Below are 25,499 nucleotides of genomic sequence, written 5' to 3'. Positions count from 1 at the left end.
GCAGATATGCAAGATCAGGAAAAGATGTCTTTGGTCAGCGTGTGAAGCTGCGCAGGGCGCAGATTGACTAGGATACTGATATTGCCTGGGGTTGTTCGGCATGCAAATTTACTTGTAGATCAATGACCGTTAATGCAGTTACATGCTTAACTCGACACTGAAGGAGAGGACGCACCAGTTGTGAAAGGTATTTTCAGAAGGTAGAAAAAAGTAGTATGAGAAAAAAATTAAATTGAACTGGCAATACGTAACGTTTTAATCGATTTTCTGACCAATGCATGCTACATTTGGATCGGTTTGGAGTCCCACAGACAGATGCACTCATATCTTAAACATTTGAACCGGGGACCAATGCGTATCGGTGAATCCATACATCCCAAATCAAATCAAATCAAATTTTATTGGTCACATGCGCCGAATACAACAGGTGCAGACATTACAGTGAAATGCTTACTTACAGCCCTTAACCAACAGTGCATTTATTTTAAACAAAAAAGTAAGAATAAAACAACAAAAAAGTGTTGAGAAAAAAAGAGCAGAAGTAAAATAAAGTGACAGTAGGGAGGCTATATATACAGTAAAATAAAGTGACAGTAGGGAGGCTATATATACAGGGGGGTACCGTTGCATAGTCAATGTGCGGGGGCACCGGCTAGTTGAGGTAGTTGAGGTAATATGTACATGTGGGTAGAGTTAAAGTGACTATGCATAAATACTTAACAGAGTAGCAGCAGCGTAAAAAGGATGGGGTGGGGGGGCAGTGCAAATAGTCCGGGTAGCCATGATTAGCTGTTCAGGAGTCTTATGGCTTGGGGATAGAAGCTGTTGAGAAGTCTTTTGGACCTAGACTTGGCACTCCGGTACCGCTTGCCGTGCGGTAGCAGAGAGAACAGTCTATGACTAGGGTGGCTGGAGTCTTTGACAATTTTGAGGGCCTTCCTCTGACACCGCCTGGTATAGAGGTCCTGGATGGCAGGGAGCTTTGCCCCAGTGATGTACTGGGCCGTACGCACTACCCTCTGTAGTGCCTTGCGGTCAGAGGCCAAGCAGTTGCCATACCAGGCGGTGATGCAACCAGTCAGGATGCTCTCGATGGTGCAGCTGTAGAATTTTTTGAGGATCTGAGGACCCATGCCAAATCTTTTTAGTCTCCTGAGGGGGAATAGGCTTTGTCGTGCCCTCTTCACGACTGTCTTGGTGTGTTTGGACCATGATAGTTCGTTGGTGATGTGGACACCAAGGAACTTGAAGCTCTCAACCTGTTCCACTACAGCCCCGTCGATGAGAATGGGGGCGTGCTCAGTCCTCTTTTTTTTCCTGTAGTCCACAATCATCTCCTTTGTCTTGGTCACGTTGAGGGAGAGGTTGTTGTCCTGGCACCACACGGCCAGATCTCTGACCTCCTCCCTATAGGCTGTCTCATCGTTGTCGGTGATCAGGCCTACCACTGTTGTGTCGTCGGCAAACTTAATGATGGTGTTGGAGTCGTGCCTGGCCATGCAGTCATGGGTGAACAGAGAGTACAGGAGGGGACTGAGCACGCACCCTTGAGGGGCCCCCGTGTTGAGGATCAGTGTGGCAGATGTGTTGTTACCTACCCTTACCACCTGGGGGCGGCCCGTCAGGAAGTCCAGGATCCAGTTGCAGAGGGAGGTGTTTAGTCCCAGGATCCTTAGCTTAGTGATGAGCTTAGAGGGCACTATGGTGTTGAATGCTGAGCTGTAGTCAATGAATAGCATTCTCACGTAGGTGTTCCTCTTGTCCAGGTGGGAAAGGGCAGTGTGGAGTGCGATAGAGATTGCATCATCTGTGGATCTGTTGGGGCGGTATGCAAATTGGAGTGGGTCTAGGGTTTCTGTGATTATGCTGTTGATGTGAGCCATGACCAGTCTTTCAAAGCACTTCCTGGCTACAGACGTCAGTGCTACGGGTCGGTAGTCATTTAGGCAGGTTATCTTAGAGTTCTTGGGCACGGGGACTATGGTGGTCTGCTTGAAACATGTTGGTATTACAGACTCAGTCAGGGACATGTTGAAAATGTCAGTGAAGACACTTGCCAGTTGGTCAGCACATGCTCGGAGTACACGTCCTGGTAATCCGTCTGGCCCTGCGGCCTTGTGAATGTTGACCTGCTTAAAAGTCTTACTCACATCGGCTACGGAGAGCGTGATCACAGTCGTCCGGAACAGCTGGTGCTCTCATGCATGCTTCAGTGTTGCTTGCCTCGAAGCGAGCATAGAAGTGGTTTAGCTCGTCTGGTAGGCTTGTGTCACTGGGCAGCTCGCGGCTGTGCTTCCCTTTGTAGTCTGTAATAGTTTTCAAGCCCTGCCACATCCGACGAGCGTCAGAGCCAGTGTAGTATGATTCAATCTTAGACCTGTATTGACTCTTTGCCTGTTTGATGGTTCGTCGGAGGTCATAGCGGGATTTCTTATAAGCGTCCGGGTTAGAGTCCCGTTCCTTGAAAGCGGCAGCTCTACCCTTTAGCTCAGTGCGGATGTTTCCTGTAATCCATGGCTTCTGGTTGGGGTATGTACGTACGGTCACTGCGGGGACGACATCATCGATGCACTTATTGATGAAGCCAGTGACTGATGTGGTGTACTCCTCAATGCTGTCTGAAGAATCCCGGAACATGTTCCAGTCTGTGCTAGCAAAACAGTCCTGTAGCTTAGCATCTGCGTCATCTGACCACTTTTTTATTAGCCGAATCACTGGTGCTTCCTGCTTGTTTTTGCTTATAAGCAGGAATCAGGAGGATAGAGTTATGGTCAGATTTGCCAAATGGAGGGCGAGGGAGAGCTTTGTATGCGTCTCTGTGTGTGGAGTAAAGGCGGTCTAGAGTTTTTTCCCCTCTGGTTGCACATTTAACATGCTGGTAGAAATGAGGTAGAACGGATTTAAGTTTCCCTGCATTAAAGTCCCCGGCTACTAGGAGCGCTGCATCTGGATGAGCGTTTTCCTGTTGATTAATGGCCTTGTACAACTCATTCAGTGCAATCTTAATGCCAGCATTGGTTTGTGGTGGTAAATAGACAGCTATGAAAAATATAGATGAAAACTCTCTTGGTAAATAGTGTGGTCTACAGCTTATCATAAGATACTCTACCTCAGGCGAGCAAAACCTTGAGACTTCCTTAGTATTTGATTTTGTGCACCAGCTGTTGTTTACAAATATACACAGACCGCCGCCCCTTGTCTTACCAGAGTCTGCCGTTCTGTCCTGCCGATGTAGCGTATAGCCTGCTAGCTGAATGTTGTCATTGTTGTCGTTCAGCCACGACTCCGTGAAACATAAGATATTACAGTTTTTAATGTCCCGTTGGTAGGATAACCGTAATCTTAAATCGTCCATTTTATTCTCAAAAGCTTGAACGTTGGCTAATAGGATTGATGGGAGAGGCAGTTTACTCGTTCGCCGTCGGATCCTTACAAGGCACCCGGATCTGCGTCCACGATATCTCCGTCTCTTCCTCACGCGAATGACGGGGATCTGGGCCTTGTTGGGTGTCTGTAGAATATCCTTCGCGAACGCCTCGTTGAAGAAAAAGTCTTCGTCCAATACGAGGTGAGTAATCGCTGTCCTGATATCCAGAAGCTCTCTTTGGTTATAAGAGACGATGGCAGAAACATTATGTACAAAATAAATTACAAATAACGCGGAAAAACACACATAATAGTACAATTGGTTAGAGGGCTGTAAAACGGCAGCCATCTTCTTCCGGCGCTGTTCTATCGATGATCCCTAATCAATTGCAATGATGTATTGATAGAGGGCAATGTCATCAAATCAGGAAATTCTGATTCATCAGTTCAAATCACAATTGAAGTCAGTGGTGAATGATGTGGTGTTGTCTTACCCTGGGGTCCTGGTCTGCTCCGATGTGGACCTCCTCCTCAGGGGCAGGCTGCACAAACACCTGGTTCCACTGACCTGCCGTGGAACTGAGACACATAAAGGAAGTTAGATATAGGTGTGTGAGATGACAGCACTCCAAATAATATTATTTTGGATATATTTATATACACTCAGCCAGTTTATTAGGTACACCCATCTAGTACCGGGTCTGACCCCCCCATTTGCCTCCCGGACAGCCTGAAATCTTTGGGGCATTTTACAAGGTGTCAGATACGTTCCACAGGGAAGTTGGTCCATGCTGAAGCGATAGCATTCCGTAGTTGCTGCAGATTGGACGGCGGGACATTCATGCTGCGAACAGCCCGTTCCATCTCATCCCAACAATGCTCTATTGGGTTGAGGTCTGGGGACTGCACAGGCCACTCAAATAAACTGAACTCATAGTCATATTCCAGGCTGTTTTTCCACTCCTCAATTGTCCAGTGTTGGTGATCGCGTGCCCACTGGAGCCACTTCTTCTTGTTTTTAGCCGATAGCAGTGGAACCCGGTGTAGTCGTCTGCTGTAATAGCTCATCCGTGACAAGGATCGATGAGTTGTGCGTTCCGAGATGCCGTTCTACACACTGTTATTTGTCTGTTTGTGACCGGCCTGTTAGCTTACACGATTCTTGCCATTCTTCTTCGACCTCATCAACAAGCAGTTTTTTCGCCCAAAGGACTACCGCTGACTGGATGTTTTTTGTTTGTCGCACCATTCTCAGTAAACCCTAGACACTGAGGTGCGTGAAAAGCCCAGGAGGGCGGACATTTCTGAGATACTGGATCCGGCGCGCCTGGCACTGACTATCATACCTCAAAGTCTCTTATGTCGTTTTTCTCATTGAATGCTGCGATGCCCGTCTGCCTGCTTTATATAACAAGCCACGTGACTCACTGTCTGTAGGAGCGACCCATTTTTATGAACGGGGTGGTGTACCTAACAAACTGGCCGTTGAGCGTATAAGCATAAGAGTCCATTACACTATCCAAAGGATCATCTAAAAGTGTAATACACACTGTTCAAAGTTGATGTATTTCACCACGGTCTGGTTGGTATCGTCAAGCCACAGGCCCCAGATGTCTGTGGAGGTCAGCGCAAAGTCCACCAGTGTCTCCTGAACACATTAATACACAGGAGATAAGTCAGCAGTCAAAAACACAGTCCATTACTGATGAGATTTTCCTTCTAAAATATTACCATAGATAGATAGATACCTAACACACACACACCACATTACAGCCACATCAGCAAAAAAAAAAAAACACGAATATCCAAAGACAGCATCTCTACTCTCTGTCTCACACCAACAGAATCAACCCGCCTCCCTCCACGTACCTGTGTGGCGAACAGCGAGGAGATGTGGTCGAGGCTGTAGCGGTTGTTGTCGGTTGCCACCAGCTGCAGCACAGTGAACTGTCCCCTGGAAGGTACGGCCAGGTATATGGCCAGACACAGCCCCGTGGAGGAGGAGAAGGCTAGCCGCAGCCGATGGCCCTGCCCTGGGGAACCCTTCACGCCACGGCACGCTGGCATGTACTCCAACATGTCAGTCTCCATCAGGCACACCTGGTCCTGTAGAGGGAGGGAGGGAGAAGATGAAGGAGGGACATCCCATGTTAGCAAAAACTTTTGTAGGTAAAACTTTTGTAGTCCCCTGTAGTTCAGTTGGTAGAGCATGGCGCTTGCAACGCCAGGGTTGTGGGTTCGTTTCCCACGGGGGGGCCAGTATGAAAAATGTATGCACTCACTAACTGTAAGTCGCTCTGGATAAGAGCGTCTGCTAAATTTACATTTACATTTACATCATTTGACTAAAATGTAAACGTATCAATTAGGCCTACTTTTACATCCAAATGAAATATTAAGTTTAACATCCTTCCTCTAAATGACATTTCTTGGCACTTAACATACAGGCATGCTTCTGAACTGCTGCTAATGCAGACTGACCACAGGCTTAAATAGAACAGTATCTGTGGGACTGACCCTATAGGACCACATGCGTAGTTTATGGTCCTGACATAGAGCGAAAATGAAGGTGTCGTCCTCCAGTTCCCTTACTGCCAGACTCAAGGCCAAGTCCCCAGGACTCTGCTCACCTCTGGACGGGACACAGGAGCACAGGGAGGGTTACACACACAAACAATAGAACCAGGGTTGGTTTACACAATGGGGGCGATTGCACGGACCCAGACTCAACCTATTCATGGACAAAAAAAAAAACATGATTTCTAACCTGATTGCAGTTGGCATCCAGCCAGCCAGTCTCTGCATCACAGAGCTCCTCTTCAGCTCCAGAACGGTCACGCTACCCTGTGTATCGTGTGGGGGCAGTGTGATGACCAGGATGCCGCCAGCAGGTGATGCCAGGGCATAGTGTGCCTCTCCCTGGTGGCTGAGCCAGGCTGCTGAGGCAGTGGGGCCTGCTGTCTGGCTTACGGGGCTGGGGATCACTGCGCTGTGGGCTGGGTCCTGCAGACTCAGCTTCCCCACGTCTGTGAAGATGGATTGCATCTGGAGCTCTGTCACCAGCTCCTGTAGAAGAGAGGTGAGGAAGGAGAAAGCATATTTGTATACAAATCAAATGTTATTTGTCACATGCTTCGTAAACAGGTGTAGACTAACCGGGAAATGCTTACTTACAGGCCCTTTTCACCAATGCAGAGAGAAAAATCGAAACATAACACGAGGAATAAATACACAATGAGTAACGATAACTTAGCTATATACACACAGGGTACCAGTACCGAATCGATGTGCAGGGGTACAAGGCAATTGAGATAGATATGTACATATAGGTAGGGGAGGGTTTGGCCGGCAGGGATGTGGGTTCGATTCCCACGGATAGATATAATAAGCAGTAGCAATGTGATGAGTCAAGAGTTTGTGCAAAGGGAATCAATGCAGATATGGGTAGCTATTTGGTTAACTATTTAGCTGTTCAGGGTCCTATTGGTTCCAGACTTGGTGCATTGGTACCGCTTTCCGTGCGGTAGCAGAGAGAACAGTCTGACTTGGGTTGCTGGAGTCTATTTTTAAGGCCTTCCTCTGACACCGCCTGGTATAGAGGTCCAGGATGACAGGGAGCTCTGCCCCAGTGATGCACTGGGCCGTACACTCCACTACAGCCCCATTGATGTGGATGGGGGCGTGCTCGGCCCTCCGTTTCCTGTAGTCCATGATCAGCTCCTTTGTCTTGCTGACGTTGAGGGAGAGGTTGTTGTCCTGGGCTGGCACCACACCGCCAGGTCACTAACCTCCTCCCTGTAGACCGACTCATCGTCCCCGAGGGTCCCCCGTGTAGAGGGTCAGCGTGGCGGATGGGTTGTTGTTACCTACCCTCACCAACTGGGGACGGCCCATCAGGAAGTCCAAGATCCAATTGCAGAGGGAGGTTTTCTGTCCCCGGGTCCTGAGCTTTGAGAGCACTATGGTGTTGAACGCTGAGCAGTAGTCAATGAACAACATTCTCACATAGGTGTTCCTCTTATCCAGGTGGGAGAGGGAAGCGTGGAGTGCAATAGAGATTGTGTCATCTGTGGACCTGTTGGGGCGGTATGCGAATTGGAGTGGGTACAGGGCGTCTGGGATGATTGTGTTGATGTGAGCCATGACCAGCCTCTCAAACCATTTCATGGCTACAGATGTGAGTGCTATGGGGCTGTAGTCATTTAGACAGGTTACCTTGGCGTTCTTGGGCACAGGTACTACTGTGGTCTGCTTGAAACTAGTGTTGCACAGGATACCAAAACGTTGGTACTTTTGGATACTAGAACATGAAAAACTGTTTGGTACTCAAATCTTTGTTAGTTTCGGTACTTCTGTCAAATGTATCTCACGGATCAAGTCTATCAGCGCAGCCAATTCCCCACTTATAGAGCAACGTGCCTGCTCCACTTAACCTGCACTTGGAGTCTGGGCTGCATCATGTTACCTCCCCTCATGCTGCACATAAGGTAACACACTTGAATAATGCGACACAGCATGTAGAAATTTTGAAACTGTTCATTACTGTTCTCAAAACAATGTCCATACAGGCTAGAACACCTTATAATGCAAGATGTCGGTAGCTTTCAGCTTTGTAGGCCAACTTTCCTTTCTAGCTTACAGCTGAAGCCAACATCAATTCACTACCCCTAGTACTTTGTTTGAGATAATATGCAAACCATAATGCAAAATCTGCTGATTTCAAAACTGATTGCCACCATCACTTTTTAATTCACTTAAAATTGGTCTCTCTCCCGCTCATCTCTCCCAAAGATGATCTATCGCCTCAGCTAACTGACTGTGAATAGGGCACCAACTGGCTGCCCCCCTCTTGCCTCGTGATTGACAACATTACTGGTTAAAGAGACAGCGCGCACTTTTATAAAATAAGCTACTTCTATGCAAATGTTGTTGATCAGCACAATGAAATAAGTCCCAAATGGAAGGGTTACAGATTTTCATGGGGCTACAGATGACATCAGCCAAAAGAAACTCAATAACTCAATGCATGCATACACACACATGCATTCACCTGTATTGTGAATAGGCCTAGGCTACGTCTTAATTTACCCATTTTATCAAGAGATTTACCACTCAAATTATTACCATTAAGTTATGCAGTTAGTTTTACCAATCTAAGTCAAATTGATTTTATGATTGTACAATGAATGCATACATGGCTGTCTGAAAATCATTTACATACAAAAATTATGTTATGACATATTGAACTCAAATGATTACCAATGATTGAACAGAGCAGTAGCTGAGTTTATCCGTCTGGATCAAGTGCCATTCTGTGACTTTGGCTAATATGCCTTCTTTTTTTACCGTGGTATCGATTGAAGTGATTGTATCGTGATACTAAACCTGGTATCGAAGTAAAAATGTGGGTATTATGACAACCCTACAAAATTTTTTTAGGCATTATAGACTGGGTCAGGGAGAGGTTGAAATGTCAGTGAAGACACTTGCAAGATGATCAGCGCATGATCCGAGTACGCGTCAGGGTACTCAGTCTGGCCCCGAAGCCTTGTGAATGTTAGCCTGTTTAAAGGTCTTACTCAAATCGGTTACGGAGAGCGAGATCACACAGTCGTCCGGAACAGCTGGTGCTCACAAGCATGGTTCAGTGTTGCTAGCCTCAAAGTGAGCTTAGAAGGCATTTAGCTTGTCTGGTAGGCTCACGTTACTGGGCAGCTCATGGCTGGGTTTCCCTTTGTAATCTGTGAGCGTCAGAGCCGGCATAGTAGGATTTGATCTAAGTCCTGTATTAACGCGTTCCTGTTTAATGGCTCGTCGGCGGTCGTAGCAGGATTCCTTAGAAGCGTCTGGATTAATCCTTATCCTTGATAGCGGCAGCTGTTGCCTGTAATCCATGGCTTCTGGTTGGGATATGTACGTACGGTCATTGTGGGAACGACATCGTCGATGAACTTATTAATGAAGCCGGTGATCGATATGGTAAACTCCTCAATGTTATCAGATTAATCCCAGAACATATTCCAGTCTGTGCTAACGAAACAGTCCTATAGCTTAGCATCCGCTTCATCTGACCACTTCCGTATTGAGCACGTCACTGGTACTTCCCGTTTGAGTTATTGCTTGTAGCGTTTCTGTGTGTGGAGTAAAGGTGATCAAGAGTTGTCACCTCTAGTCGCACAGGTGACATGCTGGTAAAAATGAGGTAAAATGGATTTAAGTTTCCCTGCATTAAAATCACCGGCCACGAGAAGCGCCGCCTCTGGATGTGCATTTTCTTGTTTGCTTACAACACAGTGTGTTGAGGGAGGGCCTAGGGTTGTGCTGCACTGTCAACCAAATAAAAACATAGAATGTTTCTCACAAATCATTTCCCCCACTCCACTACACCCCTGCGTCGGACATACTTTCCATGCATTTTGGTTCAGAAGCTTCCTAAAAAGAGGGACTTACACTGCGGTACATGCGTGTGGGGTGTGGCAGCACCAGCCGGTGCACGGTCTGATTGGTGACAATGAGGATGATGACATTGTTGAGGGTCTCCTGGATGTGTACACCTCCAGGCAGCAGGAGGCAGTGTGTGATCTTGAGTTTAACAGCATTGTTCAGTAGGTTGGTGTCCAGAGACTGCTCTACTAGCTGAACTGTGTCCCCGGAGGTGGACCTGGAGAGAGGACATAGATGAGACAGCAATTCCAATACAGGCCTCAGGAAGCTGTGTGTGTTTTACATGTCAAATTAAATCTGTATTGACACATGATGGCTAGCCTGGGCCAGTGCCAGCTGCATCATACGGCTTCTCAGTCTGGAAACTGTGTGATAGAACCCGTGTCACGTACAGTGGTCCCCCAAGACTGGTCTAGGACAGAGTCTGGCAAGACTATAGAACACAGTCTGGCTATAAATTGACAACATACCTGCGTTGATTTAAAAGAACAAAAAACTGAGAGAACAGTAACAGAAGAAGTATATGATAAGAACATTCAGACAACTGCCAAAATACACACCAACATAAAGTGTCATAATAAGGCGTTGTGCCACTGTGAGCCGCCACAACAGCTTCAATGCGCCTTGGCAAAGATTCTACAAGTGTCTGGAGCTCTAATGGAGGGATGCGACACCCTTCTTCCATGGGAAATTCCATAATTTTGGTATTTTGTGATTGGTGGTGGAAAACGCAGTCTCAGGCACCGCTAAAGAATCTCCAATATGGGTTCAATTGGGTTGAGATCTGGTGACTGAGACACACACACCCTTTAAACCCCCTATACTCCTTTGAGACCCCTCTTTCAAAGTCAGAGATCTCTTCTTCTAGCCATGGTAGCCAAAGTAATGGCCATTTTTATACATGATGGGATATTAACTGATTAATTAACTCAGGAACCACACCTGTGTGGAAACTTTCAATATACTTTGGACCCCTCATTTACTCAAGTGTTTCTTTTATTTTGGCAGTTACCTATATACATATGTAGCACAACTCACCAGTGTATGCATCTGTTGCTAGTGATGGACAGGAGCTTTCCACTCTCCTCATAATGAAAGCCTCCTGCGCTGTCTGGGTATTTTACACCGCCAGGAAAAGCATTCAAACCTGTTGAGAAACCATACATGACATCTGGTCAGTTCCAATAGAATCTGTCGCATAGTGGCTTTGCTTGTTGACAGTCTCAAACTGTTTTGGTCTGACACGGACAGGTGGTTAAACAACTTGCCAGGTTTGTTGGGACTGTGCCAGAGTCCAGACTGACCAACAACTTTCTGTGTCCAATAACTAAAGGTTGCTAACGTTAGCGGTCAATGAATGAGGAATCAAAAAAGCATTTAGCTATACATATCCTAGACTGGACGAACACATGTCAATATAAAACCAAAAGTTTAACATTGCCTTTCAGAAACTGGAAGCCATCGCTACAGTACGCTGTAAAACGAGCAGACCGTAGTCAAAAGCGGTTAGTTAGCTAGCTAACGGTAGCTAACAAACTGTTTATGCGCGAGGATACGGATAATTGACAATCATTTCGGCGTAAGGTGTATATAAGCGGGGTATCTAGCTATAAATTGGAGGACACCGTTATCTTACTTGTTAGCTAGCTAGCTAGCTAGCTTATTAGCCCAGACCACATGCCAGCTGCATGATGTCAGTAGCTAGCTAGCTAACTAACCCATTTAGCTAGCGCGTTAGCGGCGCTAATCGTGAGTCACTCACGACCTCATTACAGCGTTTGTCACAAAAACCTTTCATATCAGTAAATACAATGCGGAACAATATTTTAATATTCATAAAGGTTTACCTAGGTTTACAGTTATCTCCCGGAATCTTGGTAGGGTTTCCCTCTCAAACCCACATATCTCTATAAAACTCCTTTCGAGGACCGCCGCCATCTTCACCGCATTGAGTTGTGGGATTGATTGACCGCCTTCTAGCCTTTCAAAAATTTAAAGCTGTAGCCACAGATAGGACAATGAGTGGGCTTGTTAAAAACATACTTGCTGTAGCTCTCCAAGGATAAGAGAATCTCTCTGGCTTCTCTCTCATCATCAAACATCTCTCTCATGTTGACGCTGTCATCATAAAACATCATAGTGTGGGAAGTAGTGCTGCAGCACCCCTTGAAAAATCATAATATAATAAATATATTATTCATTTTATTAATTATTTTGGAAATAAATGTTTTTCACAAAAGTAGTGCACTGGGCCTTTGCTAATCCTGTATTAGCCGACCAATATAGCCCTCTGTAGCGTGTAAAAAAAAATAGAAATATGGAAATATCTCATTTATATAAGTATTCACAGCCCTGAGTCAATACTTTGTATAAGCACCTTTGGCAATGATTACAGCTGTGAGTCTTTCTGGGTAAGTCTCTAAGAGCTTTCCACACCTGGATTGTGCAACATTTGCCCATTATTCTTTTCAAAACTCTTCAAGACATTGATATAATACATAGAAGGATTTTGGAACCTATAACCCTGGCACTTTGACTGTTAAACTCTTGGGTACACTAGCAATGGCTGCCAGTCCTGATTTGAATGGGAACTGCCATCTACAGTATGGATTATATTTCTATGGTTGGTTGCAGCTGTCAGTTTGCCTTTCACAGATTTCAAAATACAAACTCCTACTGCTGAAAAGAAGACTATTCTTTCTGTAGAAGCAAACCATTTTTTTCTCAACAACTTTTGAGAGATTTTGAGCGAGCAGCACTGTTTTTCAAAGTAGTTTATGTTTAATCTTTATCATTGGGTGAGTCAGTGTCACTGGAAAGTTTATTTTGTAGCCTGTAGCCTATACTATTTACACTGAGTATACAAAACATTATGTCTTTCCAAGACATAGACTGACCAGGTGAAAGCTATGATCCTTTATTGATGTCACTTGTTAAATCCACTTCAATCAGTGTAGATGAAGGGGAGGAGACAGGATAAAGAAGGATTTTAAAGCCTTGAGACAATTGAGACTTGGATTGTGTATATGTGCCATTCAGAGGGTAAATGGGCAAGACAAAATATTTAAGAGCCTTTGAAAGGGCTATAGTAGTAGTTGCCAGGCGCACCAGCTTTTGTCAAGAACTGCTAATGTTTGGTATACTAAGTGTATATACTATACTGAACAAAAATGTAAATGCAACATGTAAAGTGTTGGTCCCATGTTTCATGAGCTGAAATAAAAGATCCCAGAAATTGTCCATATGCACAAAAAGCTTATATCTCTCAAATTTTGTGCACAAATTTGTTTACATCCCTGTTAGTGAGCATTTCTCCTTTGCCAAGATAATCCATCCTCCTGACAGGTGTGGCATATCAATAATCTGATTAAACAGCATGATCATTACACAGGTGCACCTTGTGCTGGGGACAATAAAAGACCACTCTAAAATGTTGCTGTTTTGTGGGCGAGCGGTTTGCTGATGTCAATGTTGTGATCAGAGTGCCTCGTGGTGGCGGTGGGGTTATGGTATGGGCAGGCATAAGCGACGGACAACAAACAAAACTGCATTTTATCGATGGCAATTTGAATGCACAAAGATACCGTGATGAGATCCTGAGGCCCACTGTGAGGCCCATTTTTTAAAGGTATCTGTGACCAACAGATGCATATCTGTATTCCCAGTCATGTGAAATCCATAGACTAGGGCCTGATTAATTTATTCAATTAACTGATTTCCTCATATGAAATGTAACTCAATAAAATCAATGAAATTGTTGCATGTTGCGTTTATATTTTTGTTCAGTATATATATCAGGGTTTCCGTTAGGAAAATTTGGTGCCTGACAAGTGACTGGGAAGATTTTAATTTATCGGACATTTGAGAAATTTACCGGCCATGCATTTGGTGCGTAACCCATTAGGGTGTCCACTCACACAGCCAGGGCCATGAACATATTGGCCAAATGTGCCACATTTACATGTCCTTAAAAACAGCTTATAACAAATTACAAAAACAGAATTCCTTGTATAACATATGCAAAACCTTATAGCCTATTGTTGTCTTTCCTTTCCTAAAACAATAATTGTCCACCTCCCGGTTCAGCTGTCAGAGATTTGATAACTAAATGCATCAGGGCATTGCATGCATAGGCCTATATGCTTAGGCGTCCACTGTATGATGTTAAATTTTTTTTTTTAATTATGTAAAGGAAGAGAAGCTTATGCCTAGCCCCAGAGAGAGAGATATAGAGATATGCAGGCAGCATATCATATGCTATGACACCAACATGCATTTCTTTATCGTTGTCAGATAGGCTGCACCTCCAGCACCTCCAACTCAAAACATTTTCCCACGGCTATGCTTCTGGCCCTGCTTGTGGTGGCTGCCTGGGCTGAGGAGGTGAGTAAAACTCTACTAAACATTCCACTGTGTGTGTTGTTTGTCTGCATTCATGCACGCATGTGTGTTCAACCTGGACTCAGGGGTAGTCTTAACATAGTAAATGTAAATCCAGGACCCTCAAATTAGTATGATCTGTTACGTTTCATATGGTATGTATTCATTTGTGGATGTAGATCCTCCATTTCGTATGATATGTTACAAATTACAATTCATACAATATGTTACAATTTTGTAAAATGTATGATATTTTACTAATTACAATTTGTTGATGCTAATGTTGGCTAGGGGTTAGGGGTTAAGGTTAAGGTTAGGAGTTACGTTAAAAGGTTAAGGTTAGGGCTAGGGGAAGGGGAAGGTTTAGCTAACATGTTAAGTAGTTACAAAGTAGCTAATTAGGTAAAATGCCAAATTTGTCTTTGACGTTCACATTATACGCCCACCCATCCACCCAGATCAACCACCCAACTTTCGTTTTTGCCTTAAGTAACCTTCTGTCTTATGTAACCATACCAGACGTAACATATCATAATAATTTGAGTGTTCCAGAATTACATGTACTATGTTACGTCTAGTCTATGAGACCAGGCTAGTGTGTTTGTCCATGTATGTGTGGAAGTGTGCATGCATAATTTGTGGAACAACATAACTATTATTTGTCAATGCCATTATTTCACTCTTTGTCTAAGCTGCATGGTGCCACAGGAGCTCTCTGTCTCTGAGTTTCTGGAGAAGGCCAAAAAGGATGTTGATAAGACAGTTTTTAAATTGTGATATAAAATAACCTCCAAACACTTTCAGATTGCATTATGTGAGATATAAAATACAGATGTATTAGGAAAATATGTTCTATGATCGCAGGCTTTTTAGTCCAGGACTAGGCTTAATCTGTATCCGGGAAACTGATCCAGTGTCCCACATTGACATCCTGTCCTGTCCCCATCCCTAAAGTGTGATTTGGAAAGTATTCAGACCCCTTGACTTTTTCCACATTTGCCTTATTCAAAAATTGATTAAATAAAAAAATGTCCTCAGCAATCTACACACAATACCCCATAATGACAAAGTGAAAACAGATTTGTAGACATTTTTACAAAAACTGAAATAACTTATTTACATAAGTATTCAGACCCTTTGCTATGAGACTCGAAATTGAGCTCAGGTGCATCCTGTTTCCAATGATCATCCTTGAGATGTTTCTACAACTTGATTGGAGTCCACCTGTGGTAAATTCAATTGATTGGACATGATTTGGAAAGGCACACACCTGTCTATATAAGGTTCCACAGTTGACAGTGCATGTCAGAGCAAAAACCAAGCCATGAGGTCAAAGGAATTGTCCGTAGAGCTCCGAGACAAGATTATGTCGAGGCACAGCTCTGGGGAAGGGTACCAAAACATTTCTGCTGCATTGAAGGTCCCCAAGAACACAGTGGCCTCCATCGTTCTTAAATGGAAGAAGTTTGGAACCACCAAGACTTTTCCTAGAGCTGGCTGCCCAGCCAAACTGAGCAATCGGGGGAGAAGGGCCTTGGTCAGGGAGGTGACCAAGAAGCCGATGGTCACTCTGACAGAGCTCTAGAGTTCCTCTGTGGAGATGGGAGAAACTTCCAGAAGGACAACCATCTTTGCAGCACTCCACTAATCAGGCCTTTATGGTAGAGTGGCCCAGATGGAAGCCACTCCTCAGTAAAAGGCACATGACAGCCCACTTGGAGTTAGCCAAAATGCACCTGAAGGACTCTCAGACCATGAGAAACAAGATTCTCTGGTCTGATGAAACCAAGATTGAACTCTTTGGACTGAATGCCAAGTGTCATGTCTGGAGGAAACCTGGCACCATCCCTACGGTGAAGCTTGGTGGTGGCAGTATCATGCTGGGGGGATGTTTTTCAGCGGCAGGGACTGGGAAACTAGTCAGGATCGAGGGAAAGATGAACGGAGCAAAGTACAGAGATCCTTGATGAAAACCTGCTCCAGAGCGCTCCGGACCTAATAGTGGGGCAAAGGTCACCTTCCAACAGTATAACGACCCTAAGCACACAGCCAAGACAACGCAGGAGTGGCTTCGGGACGAGTTTCTGAATGTCCTTGAGTGGCCCAGCCAGAGCCCGGACTTGAACCTGATCGAACATCTATGGAGAGACCTGAAAATAGCTGTGCAGCAATGCTCCCCATCCAACCTGACAGATATTGAGAGGATCTGCAGAGAAGAATGGGAGAAACTCCCCAAATACAGGTGTGCCAAGCTTGTAGCGTCATACCCAAGAAGACACGATGCCGTAATCGCTGCCAAAGGTGCTTAAACAAAGTACTGAGTAAAGGGTCTGAATACTTATGTACAGTGCCTTGCAAAAATATTCATCCCCCTTGGCATTTTTCCTATTTTGTTGCATTACAACCTGTAATTTAAATGGATTTTTATTTGGATTTCATTTAATGGACATACACAGAATAGTCCAAATTGGTGAAGTGAAATTTAAAAACAAACTGTTTCAAAAAATTCTAACAAATAAATAACGGAAAAGTGGTGCGTGCATATGTATTCACCCCCTTTGCTATGAAGCCCCTAAATAAGATCTGGTGCAACCCAATTACCTTCAGAAGTCACATAATTAGTTAAATAAAGTCCACCTGTGTGCAATGTAAGTGTCACATGATCTGTCACATGATCTCAGTACATATACACCTGTTCTGAAAGGCCAGAGTCTGCAACAGCACTAAGCAAGGGGCACCACCAAGCAAGCGGCACCATGAAGACCAAGGAGCTCTCCAAACAGGTCAGGGACAAAGTTGTGGAGAAGTACAGATCAGGGTTAGGGTATGAAACAATATCCGAAACTTTGAACATCCCACAGACTACCATTAAATCCATTATCAGAAAATGGAAAGAATATGGCACCACAACAAACCTGCCAAGAGAGGGACGCCCACCAAAACTCACGGACAAGGCAAGGAGTGCATTAATCAGAGAGACAACAAAGAGACCAAAGATAACCCTGAATGAGCTGCAAAGCTCCACAGCGGCGATTGGAGTATCTGTCCATAGGACCACTTTAAGCTGTACATTCCACAGAGCTGGGCTTTACGGAAGAGTGGCCAGAAAAAAGTAACTATTTAAAGAAAAAAATAAGCAAACACGTTTGGTGTTTGCCAAAAGGCATGTGGGAGACTCCCCAAACATATGGAAGAAGGTACTCTGGTCAGATGAGACTAAAATTGAGCTTTTTGGCCATCAAGGAAAACGCTATGTCTGGTGCAAACACAACACCTCTCATCACCCTGAGAACACCATCCCCACATTGAAGCATGGTGGTGGCAGCCTCATGCTGTGGGGATGTTTTTCATCTGCAGGGACTGGGAAACTGGTCAGAATTGAAGGGATGATGGATGGCGCTAAATACAGGGAAATTCTTGAGGGAAACCTGTTTCAGTCTTCCAGAGATTTGAGACTGGGACGGAGGTTCACCTTCCAGCAGGACAATGACCCTAAGCATACTGCTAAAGCAATAATATAAATAATAATATGCCATTTAGCAGACGCTTTTATCCAAAGCGACTTACAGTCATGCGTGCATACATTTTTGTGTATTGGTGGTCCCGGGGATCGAACCCACTACCTTGAGTGGTTTAAGGGGAAACATTTAAATGTCTTGAGAATTGAGAATCTGTGGTATGACTTAAAGATTGCTGTACACCAGCGGAACCCATCCAACTTGAAGGAGCTGGAGCAGTTTTGCCTTGAAGAATGGGCAAAAATCCCAGTGGCTAGATGTGCCAAGAATATAGAAACATACCCCAGGAGACTTGCAGTGGTAATTTCTGCAAAAGGTGTTTCTACAAAGTATTGACTTTGGGGGGGGGGGGTGAATAGTTATGCACGCTCAAGTTTTCTTTTTTTTTTGTCTTATTTCTTGTTTGCATCTTCAAAGTGGTAGGCATGTTGTGTAAATCAAATGATACAACCCCCCCAAAAATCCATTTTAATTCCAGGTTGTAAGGCAACAAAATAGGGAAAATGCCAAGGGTGGTGAATACTTTCGCAAGCCACTGTAAATGTGATATTTTATTGCGTGTGTGTGTGCATCGGTGTGACAGAGACATTTAAAACAAATTGCACTGTGATAACTATCTGTCCAACCAACCCACTCATGGCAGGTGCTACTCCTAGGTTGGTCATACTGGCGATGCCCAGACTGTGTCCCTGGCCCGTTCCGGTTGTGTGTACCATGGCACCACCCATCACGAGCTCCTCCGCGCCCTGTGCTTGAACCACAAGCAGACCCGCAGCGACCGTGACAACCACATCCACGTTGTGCCCTGGTGGTTCTATTTTTTAAAGAAACTAAATATGCTTCTCTGCATCTCTGCTAAAATATGGGTAAAATATTGAAAGGAATGTGAGTCTTATTCAGTACATTTACTTATTGCTTGCTTTTCTAATGTCTACCAACCTTGCCAGCTAAGATAGTTAGACAAGCTAGCTACTCTAACTTGATTGATAGCTTGAAATGTCTTCTTGGTAGCTAGCTATGAGGTTGGGAGATTGGGAACCTATCTGGGCTAGCTAAAGCCAGCTTCATAAATTTGCTAGGTGGCTAGTAGTATTACAGAAAAAGAAAAAAAAAAGAATGTGTATATATATTTATTTTGTATTAATAATAAAATATATATTTTTTAGACAGGACAATTCATAGGGGGCATGTGCCCCTGTGCCCCCTATGGGCATGACGCCTCTGCCTTTCTCAACAGGCTGTACAAGTGTTAAACATACACCTTGTGTTTCTGCCCTCTCTCATGAGGTTGTGTTGGTGACTCACTGTTGAAATGTACACAGAGTGAAGTTCAATAAACCGATAAACATTTATTGTATTTTTGTTTCATTCTTTTAAAAGTCTTTTTTTTTTTTTACGGTATGGATGCCAGTGCTGGGTTCAAATACTATTTGAAATAATTTCACATACTTTATCTGTACTTGATTTAGCTTGCCTGGCACAATGGAACCAATAATAATTATAATTTGAAAAATGTAAACCCTGCCCACTTGGCACTGTTGGGAGACTAGTATAGTATTTGAAACATTTCAAATAGTATGAACCCAGGTCTGACAACTGTTTGCGCCAACCAAACTTTTTAACACTAGCAGTGCCCTGCCACTAGGCAACCGAGGTTCTAACTGCTGTCAGTCCCAATACCGACCACAAGGGGGCGAGATATTACCACAGAGCTTTGACAGTGATCCCCTACCATATAATCAGACTCCCCATCTCCCACACTGAAATTGGTCTGAATCCAGATTATGTTTTAGTACCAAGATATATTTAACAGAACACATCACCATCCCTGATTTTAAAAGCTCAAACTGTTGAAGTGTTTCAGTTTCAAGTTTTAATGTCCACCCATACGTAAAAATGTATGCACACATGACTGTAAGTCGCTTTGGATAAAAGGGTCTGCTAAATGGCATATTATTATTATTATTATTACTATTATTATTATTATTATTATTATTATGTGCACAAGTACAGTGAAATGCCTTTCTTGCAAGCTCTAAGTGTTTGCATGGCACAGAACCTAACCTGCATTACTTAATCTGAGCCCTTGAGTGTTTGCACTTTAATCAGACAGGATTGGTTGTGATAAAGAGCTGACTAGATGGATCAGTATGTCTTCATTACCTGCCAAAGCCAAATAGAGGCTATCACTTGCTGTGAAAGTGTAGGCTATTAGCCTACCGTAATTACAATTGAGAGTTTGATGGCTGTCTGCATTCTGGCTTGGAACCCAACAGACATTCTTCACAAACACAATTCTTCCATTGTGACCTGATCTACTTGAGAAAGAAGACACATTCTAGTTCAAAAGGTTTGGTCGGAAATGCTAAATAGAGTCAAAGTAAAATCTGATCATCTTTGTGTTACACATACTGTATTGAGACTCATTGATCCACACAATACTACTTGCGGGCCAACTATTGAATGAGTTTGTCTGTTCATGCATGCACGATTAGGGCCCTGAGTTCTTCCTCATGATCTGACCAGGAAAAATTCCATGTCCTAACTATGGCTATAAATATGAAGTAGGGGCCAGAGGTGTTCCTGGTCAAGTCACACACAGGGCCTTAAATCTATGACAGTATCTGTATTACATTTTAAAATAAATATATTTTTGTAACTATGTGATACATTTTCACAACTCTTAGTACAAAACTCCAAACTGGTCACACTTGTAACGCAGCCAGTCTTTCATTCAAATCATGTCATTGTGCATTAATTTGGATTGTAAACATCTCTCACCACACAACCATTGATTCAAAATGTAAGTTTATTGTGAAATATAAGAACATTGGTTTAATCACCGAAGCACAACATCATTATCTCTTTTCAATTTAGTCGTTTTAACTACCAGTTACAATTCAAACAATGCAGGATACACGTTTCAAATCGCCCTTAGAAGTGCTGAAAGTAAAATGCTACAGTACTATAAATTACTGTAGATTACACAGTTTTCACTTTAGACAATACACTTACATTACCCAACAAAATTGACAGAAAATCTATAATTTCCATTATATATACATTTACATTTACGTCATTTAGCAGACGCTCTTATCTAGAGCGACTTACAGGAGCAATTAGGGTTAAGTGCCTTGCTTAAGGGCACATCGACAGATTTTTCACCTAGTCGGCTCGAGGATTAGAACCAGCGACCTTTCGGTTACTGGCACAACGCTCTTACCCACTAAGCTACCTGCCGCCCTATCTATCCAATGTGTAATCAAAGGTGTGATCAATGAAGACATCCTCTACAATCATTCATTTTTTTCAGATATAATTGCAACATAGGTGTACTGTCTGTAATCAAATGTAATAAATTAAATAAAACAAATTAAATGAATGAAAATAAAACATAACGTTTAGCATGCATTGATTTGCATCAAGCCTGTCTTTATTTACAGTGAAGTCTCATATTTGAATAAACTTTATTGATCCCCAGGGAGGAAATTGGGTAAAAGTAATAGGCCAAGATTGACTTTAAGGCAAATGTGAGGTAGGTATATGGTACAAACCTTATGCTCTTTTCTTGTTTTACTTTAACTCCATTAGCAGTTTCCTTGTTTTCCTCTCGAGGAGGGCAAGAGGGGAGGGGGGGATGATCTCTCTCATGACTGACACCAATGTGACAATCAACTAAGCAGAACTGGATCCCCTGCATTCTTTGTATCTAGGATTGACAGACAGGTCCTCTGAATGGGATATTGGATTGGAACTCAGTGCATTTCTGTGTGCAGGTTTTCATGCTGAATGTAATGTCCAAAAATAGTAATATTAATGATATATTTTAAGTAAAAGCAGACCAAAACAACTAGTACTGAGCACTTACAACATGTCAGAAATGACATTTAACAATGTTTGTCTAACTCATAACTTTGACAGATTGTGCTCTTGGGCGTTAACAGCTAGGTGTATTTTTGTAGCTACAGTATCCCATGCCAAGTGTCATGTCATAAAATAGTTATCGTGATCCATTACATGTACTGTAAATGCAAACCAAGTCTACCATTATCAAACAGGTAGTGCACGTCAAAAAGGTCATCAAACAATGCATTTACTGTGTCATCTATAACAAACATGTAACATTGGCAGATTGTGCTTCCCGGCTGGGATGACAGCCATGTCCAGTGTTGAAGTCATCAAGTTTCTGTCTGACTTCATCTTTGTGGCATCCATCTGAACTGAAGTCAGGGACTGTTTTTGAACAAGGGTGTCTTTCTCTCTGACGCTTGGTGCCAGTATCAGGGTCACGACCCTAGGCTAGGACTCGCTCTAAAAGCCTGGGTAGGTGGTTGGGGGTGGGTAACCCTCTCCATCTCATTCCTCACCACTTCTTACTTGCCATAGCGTTTTCCACACCTCCTTCCAAATGGAGATGGGGCCTCTCCTCTTAGTCTGTGTCTCTCTCTCCTAGTCTCCTCTCCCTGACTGCCTTAGTGCCTTGCATATTTCTATTATTTCCGCCTGCTTCACAAGTTTGCTCTCCGTCTCTCTGACAAATTCTCTTCCTTTCCTGCTTTGTGGTTTGTTGTATAATTTCATACCAGTTAAATTGCTATGATACCGCAACATATGAGGCCGGTGGAAATGACAGATATAATTATTTATTAACTTTTTTTTAAACATGAAAATATGGTGGCAAACAAACTTCACGCTAGCACCTTTGAAAGCCCCAACCCTAACCACAATGACCACTATTAGCTGCTTTCCACTCCCTGTGGTTTGTCTCAGTGTGGATACAGACAGTAAAGTGTTGAGTCACACTGCGGTAGTGTTTCACTGTGTGGCCGTAGCAGCTGCTCCTCCTACTCCTCAAACAGAGGATGTTGGTCCAACTTTTTAGGGAGAGAGAGGGCATGAGATTGGGAAGAAAAGGAGAGGGAAGAGAGAGAAGAAAGGACAACAGCAACTTTTGTTCAGCGAGCTCAGAGAGAGAGGTCTGTTTCAGCCTTTGGCAGCCACGCAGGACAATCAGGAAGAGTTGTGGCCCAGTACCGTCCTCCATCCCCTCCTCTTCCCCTCCTCTCCTCCCCACATCCTCTCTTCCTTCCCTCTCTCTCTGTTGAGTCACTATCCGGACCCTCTGTGTCTCCCCATTTGAAGCTCTCGCCAGGACATGAGATTCATCCGGGACTAAGTCATTTTTTTCCGGGCCGCCTGGTCTGTCTGCGGAACGACCCAACGCACGAGCACACTGGTCCTAGTGATGGCTGCTCTGCTGCCCAGTGCCCACCCTGCTCTCCCGCCACCCTCGTCACAAACAGGAAACCATTGTGCCCGCTATGTGTACCGACAATGAGCGAGTCACTATGAGCCAAGTCCCTCAGAGTGCTGGGGGGGAGAGTGGCATGTAGCCTCAGGCCAGAACCCCATAGCTGGCCTCATCTATTACTGTCTGTCCAGTCCACACATCTCCAGTTACAGAGGCCCCTCTATCTCTCTCGGTCTCTCTCCCTCTATCTCTCTCTCTCTCTCTCTGATGGTTACTTATTCTGTGGGCTGTCCTGAGTATCCTCACATCCCCCAGGGAAGACACTCTATATACTGTGTGTTAGAAACAGATCTAGGATCAGATTTACCCTCCTTGAATACTTACAATATACCTTGCGTCAATATCCATGCAGGTAGGATATCAGTTACACAAGGCTTAAAACCTGTGGGGCCTAAGGGCCAGTTTTGGTTTACTGCATAGTGTAACTACAACACATTTCCTAAGATGCATTTATCCCCATCATAATATTGTTCTACATAATTTTTTTAAGCATCCCATAATCCCTTATTCTACATTGTTAAAAGCTTGAGTCAATTGCTAAGCCCCTGTGCTGTTGTTCACCTCAGCTTAAGGCTAATTGTTCTGCAGTACATTGTATGAGCACATTGTATGAGCATCATGTGAAACGAGGCTTCATTATATTACCATTCACATGCTCCTGCTGCAACACACAGATGTATGCCGGCCCGGCCCTAATGTAATTTGATCACAGCCTGCTGAATGGGAGGTAGGGCAGGTCTACTGCTCCCATATGGCACCCTATTCCCTTAACAGTGCACTACTTTTGACCAGGGTCCATAGGACTTAGTAGTGATAAAGTGAACAGGGTGCCATTTGGGATGTGGCTCAGGTCTACTGTTCCAAAAACCCCACTATCCAGCCCCAGCCAGTCCAATATCAATAGTTTCTGCTGTGATGCCCCTGGCCCTCTCCTGGCCCCCGCCTAGGCCTAGCCCCGGCGTGGCCCTGGGAACGCTGGTTGGCCAATTAGCCTCAACATGATTAGCCAGATTTGGCCCAGAGTCAGCGTTCAATTAGGCTGGTTGAATAGTAACAGTAGCTCCCTTCTGCAGTTTAAAGATAGCAGTGTCTTTGTAGCTACCAGCACCGCTGGGGTCCACAGTACACACAGCCAGTTACACAAAGAGGGTAACTGTCAGTAACAAACGAGGCCAAGAGTTCATCCCCAACTTCAACTTTGGTCGTCCTCTGTCTCATCATTAAATACAAGAGGTCTTGAGGTTGAACTCAGGGGAGCGAGGAGGCAAAAGGTTGTAACTGAGGGCGCTTTATTTTGGGCTAAAAGTTCCCAATACCATGTTGCATTCTAATGAGGATGTAGCTTATAATGTAATGTAATAAGTAAGTATACAGTCATTATTTTCCTGAAATCAGTTTTGGAACTTGACAGCTAAGTAATGCGTGTGGAAGTTTTGTTGACTGCCAGTGGGGCCTCCCTCATCCAAACAGTCCCCATAATCTCCAACTAATGACACATTTCCCTTCAGCACCAATGATGGAGAGCGGGGATGGAGAAGATTATCTCCGCATAACATCTCCAGCAATGTCCAGCGATCTGCAGCAGATTTAGATTCGCTTTGGGATAATAATAGACTATAGGCTATGTCTGTGTGAGACCCAAGGTCCTGCTGGGCCACATCATAAATCAATCATGTTTGGTGGAACTGGAAGTCCCCTTTAACAGAGCACAGAAGGACTGGCAGCTGTCCACTTTGATTGGGCCCAGGATAAATGTGGTAATTGAGATAACACAGTACTGTCCTATACATACTTTTATACGATGACAGATGTAGGTGAGAGTGTTGAACAGAGAAATGGGACATAGAGTGGATGTGAAGTCACCAAGTTATTCTATTGTGCAGGTCATTTCAAAGCAGCAATGGCACTGGCGACTGTCAGTCTTTATCATAGGCCTACTGTACATCATCATAATGTGCTGGCAATATCCTGTATTTGACCCAAATAGCTTATCAGTGACCTCGTTCTGCACGGCAACAACCAGGCTACAAATCACCCTCTAATCCTTAATGGCACATCTGGAAGCCCCAGTAATATTTATATATTAGTATCCATGATGATCATCTGTGGACTGGAGAGCCATTATTGACAACAGGCAAATACATGGTGACAGATATCTCGTTGATACATTACCTATCCATGCATGTAGTAATCCATTGGCTAGACATCTCGCTTACAATGACAAGTCTATAGGCCTAACTTTAAAAATTAAACACATTATAGGCTATAATGTATTACTGGCAGGAAAATGTAACCTGTAAAATAATAGTGGGTATCCATTTGCTGGATATTTTATAATGCACTAGGGGGCCTATGCTATTGTGTGTAATCCTAAAAGGCCTCTCGGCTTTGGCTGTTGGCATGCAACAACAATACATCCTCAGGTTTATGACTGTATGTTATTCACAAATCCACAGTCATTGGAAGGGTAAATAGGTAAT

General features: G+C 43.9%; 1 protein-coding gene across 1 annotated transcript in view; it reads right to left on the bottom strand.

Moving 5' to 3' along the window:
- nup160 (nucleoporin 160) overlaps positions 1–11,761 on the bottom strand; it is a 33,087-nt gene extending 21,326 nt beyond the window's left edge. Inside the window, exons 1-8 of the mRNA XM_084171848.1 lie at positions 11,658–11,761; positions 10,849–10,957; positions 9,817–10,027; positions 6,134–6,432; positions 5,884–5,998; positions 5,236–5,472; positions 4,917–5,014; positions 3,861–3,945 (exon numbers count right to left, since the gene is read on the bottom strand). Of these exons, the coding sequence (XP_084027974.1) occupies positions 3,861–3,945; positions 4,917–5,014; positions 5,236–5,472; positions 5,884–5,998; positions 6,134–6,432; positions 9,817–10,027; positions 10,849–10,957; positions 11,658–11,748 (1,245 nt within the window). The 5' untranslated portion in view covers positions 11,749–11,761. The remainder of the gene's footprint in view (positions 1–3,860; positions 3,946–4,916; positions 5,015–5,235; positions 5,473–5,883; positions 5,999–6,133; positions 6,433–9,816; positions 10,028–10,848; positions 10,958–11,657) is intronic.
- Positions 11,762–25,499: the final 13,738 nt, after the last annotated feature.

This window comes from Coregonus lavaretus, assembly GCF_964263955.1.
Source record: "Coregonus lavaretus genome assembly, chromosome: 11".
Classification (NCBI taxonomy): Eukaryota; Metazoa; Chordata; class Actinopteri; order Salmoniformes; family Salmonidae; genus Coregonus; species Coregonus lavaretus.
The sequence above is the reverse complement of the archived record's forward strand: the minus strand, read 5'-3'. Positions and strand labels throughout refer to the sequence as shown.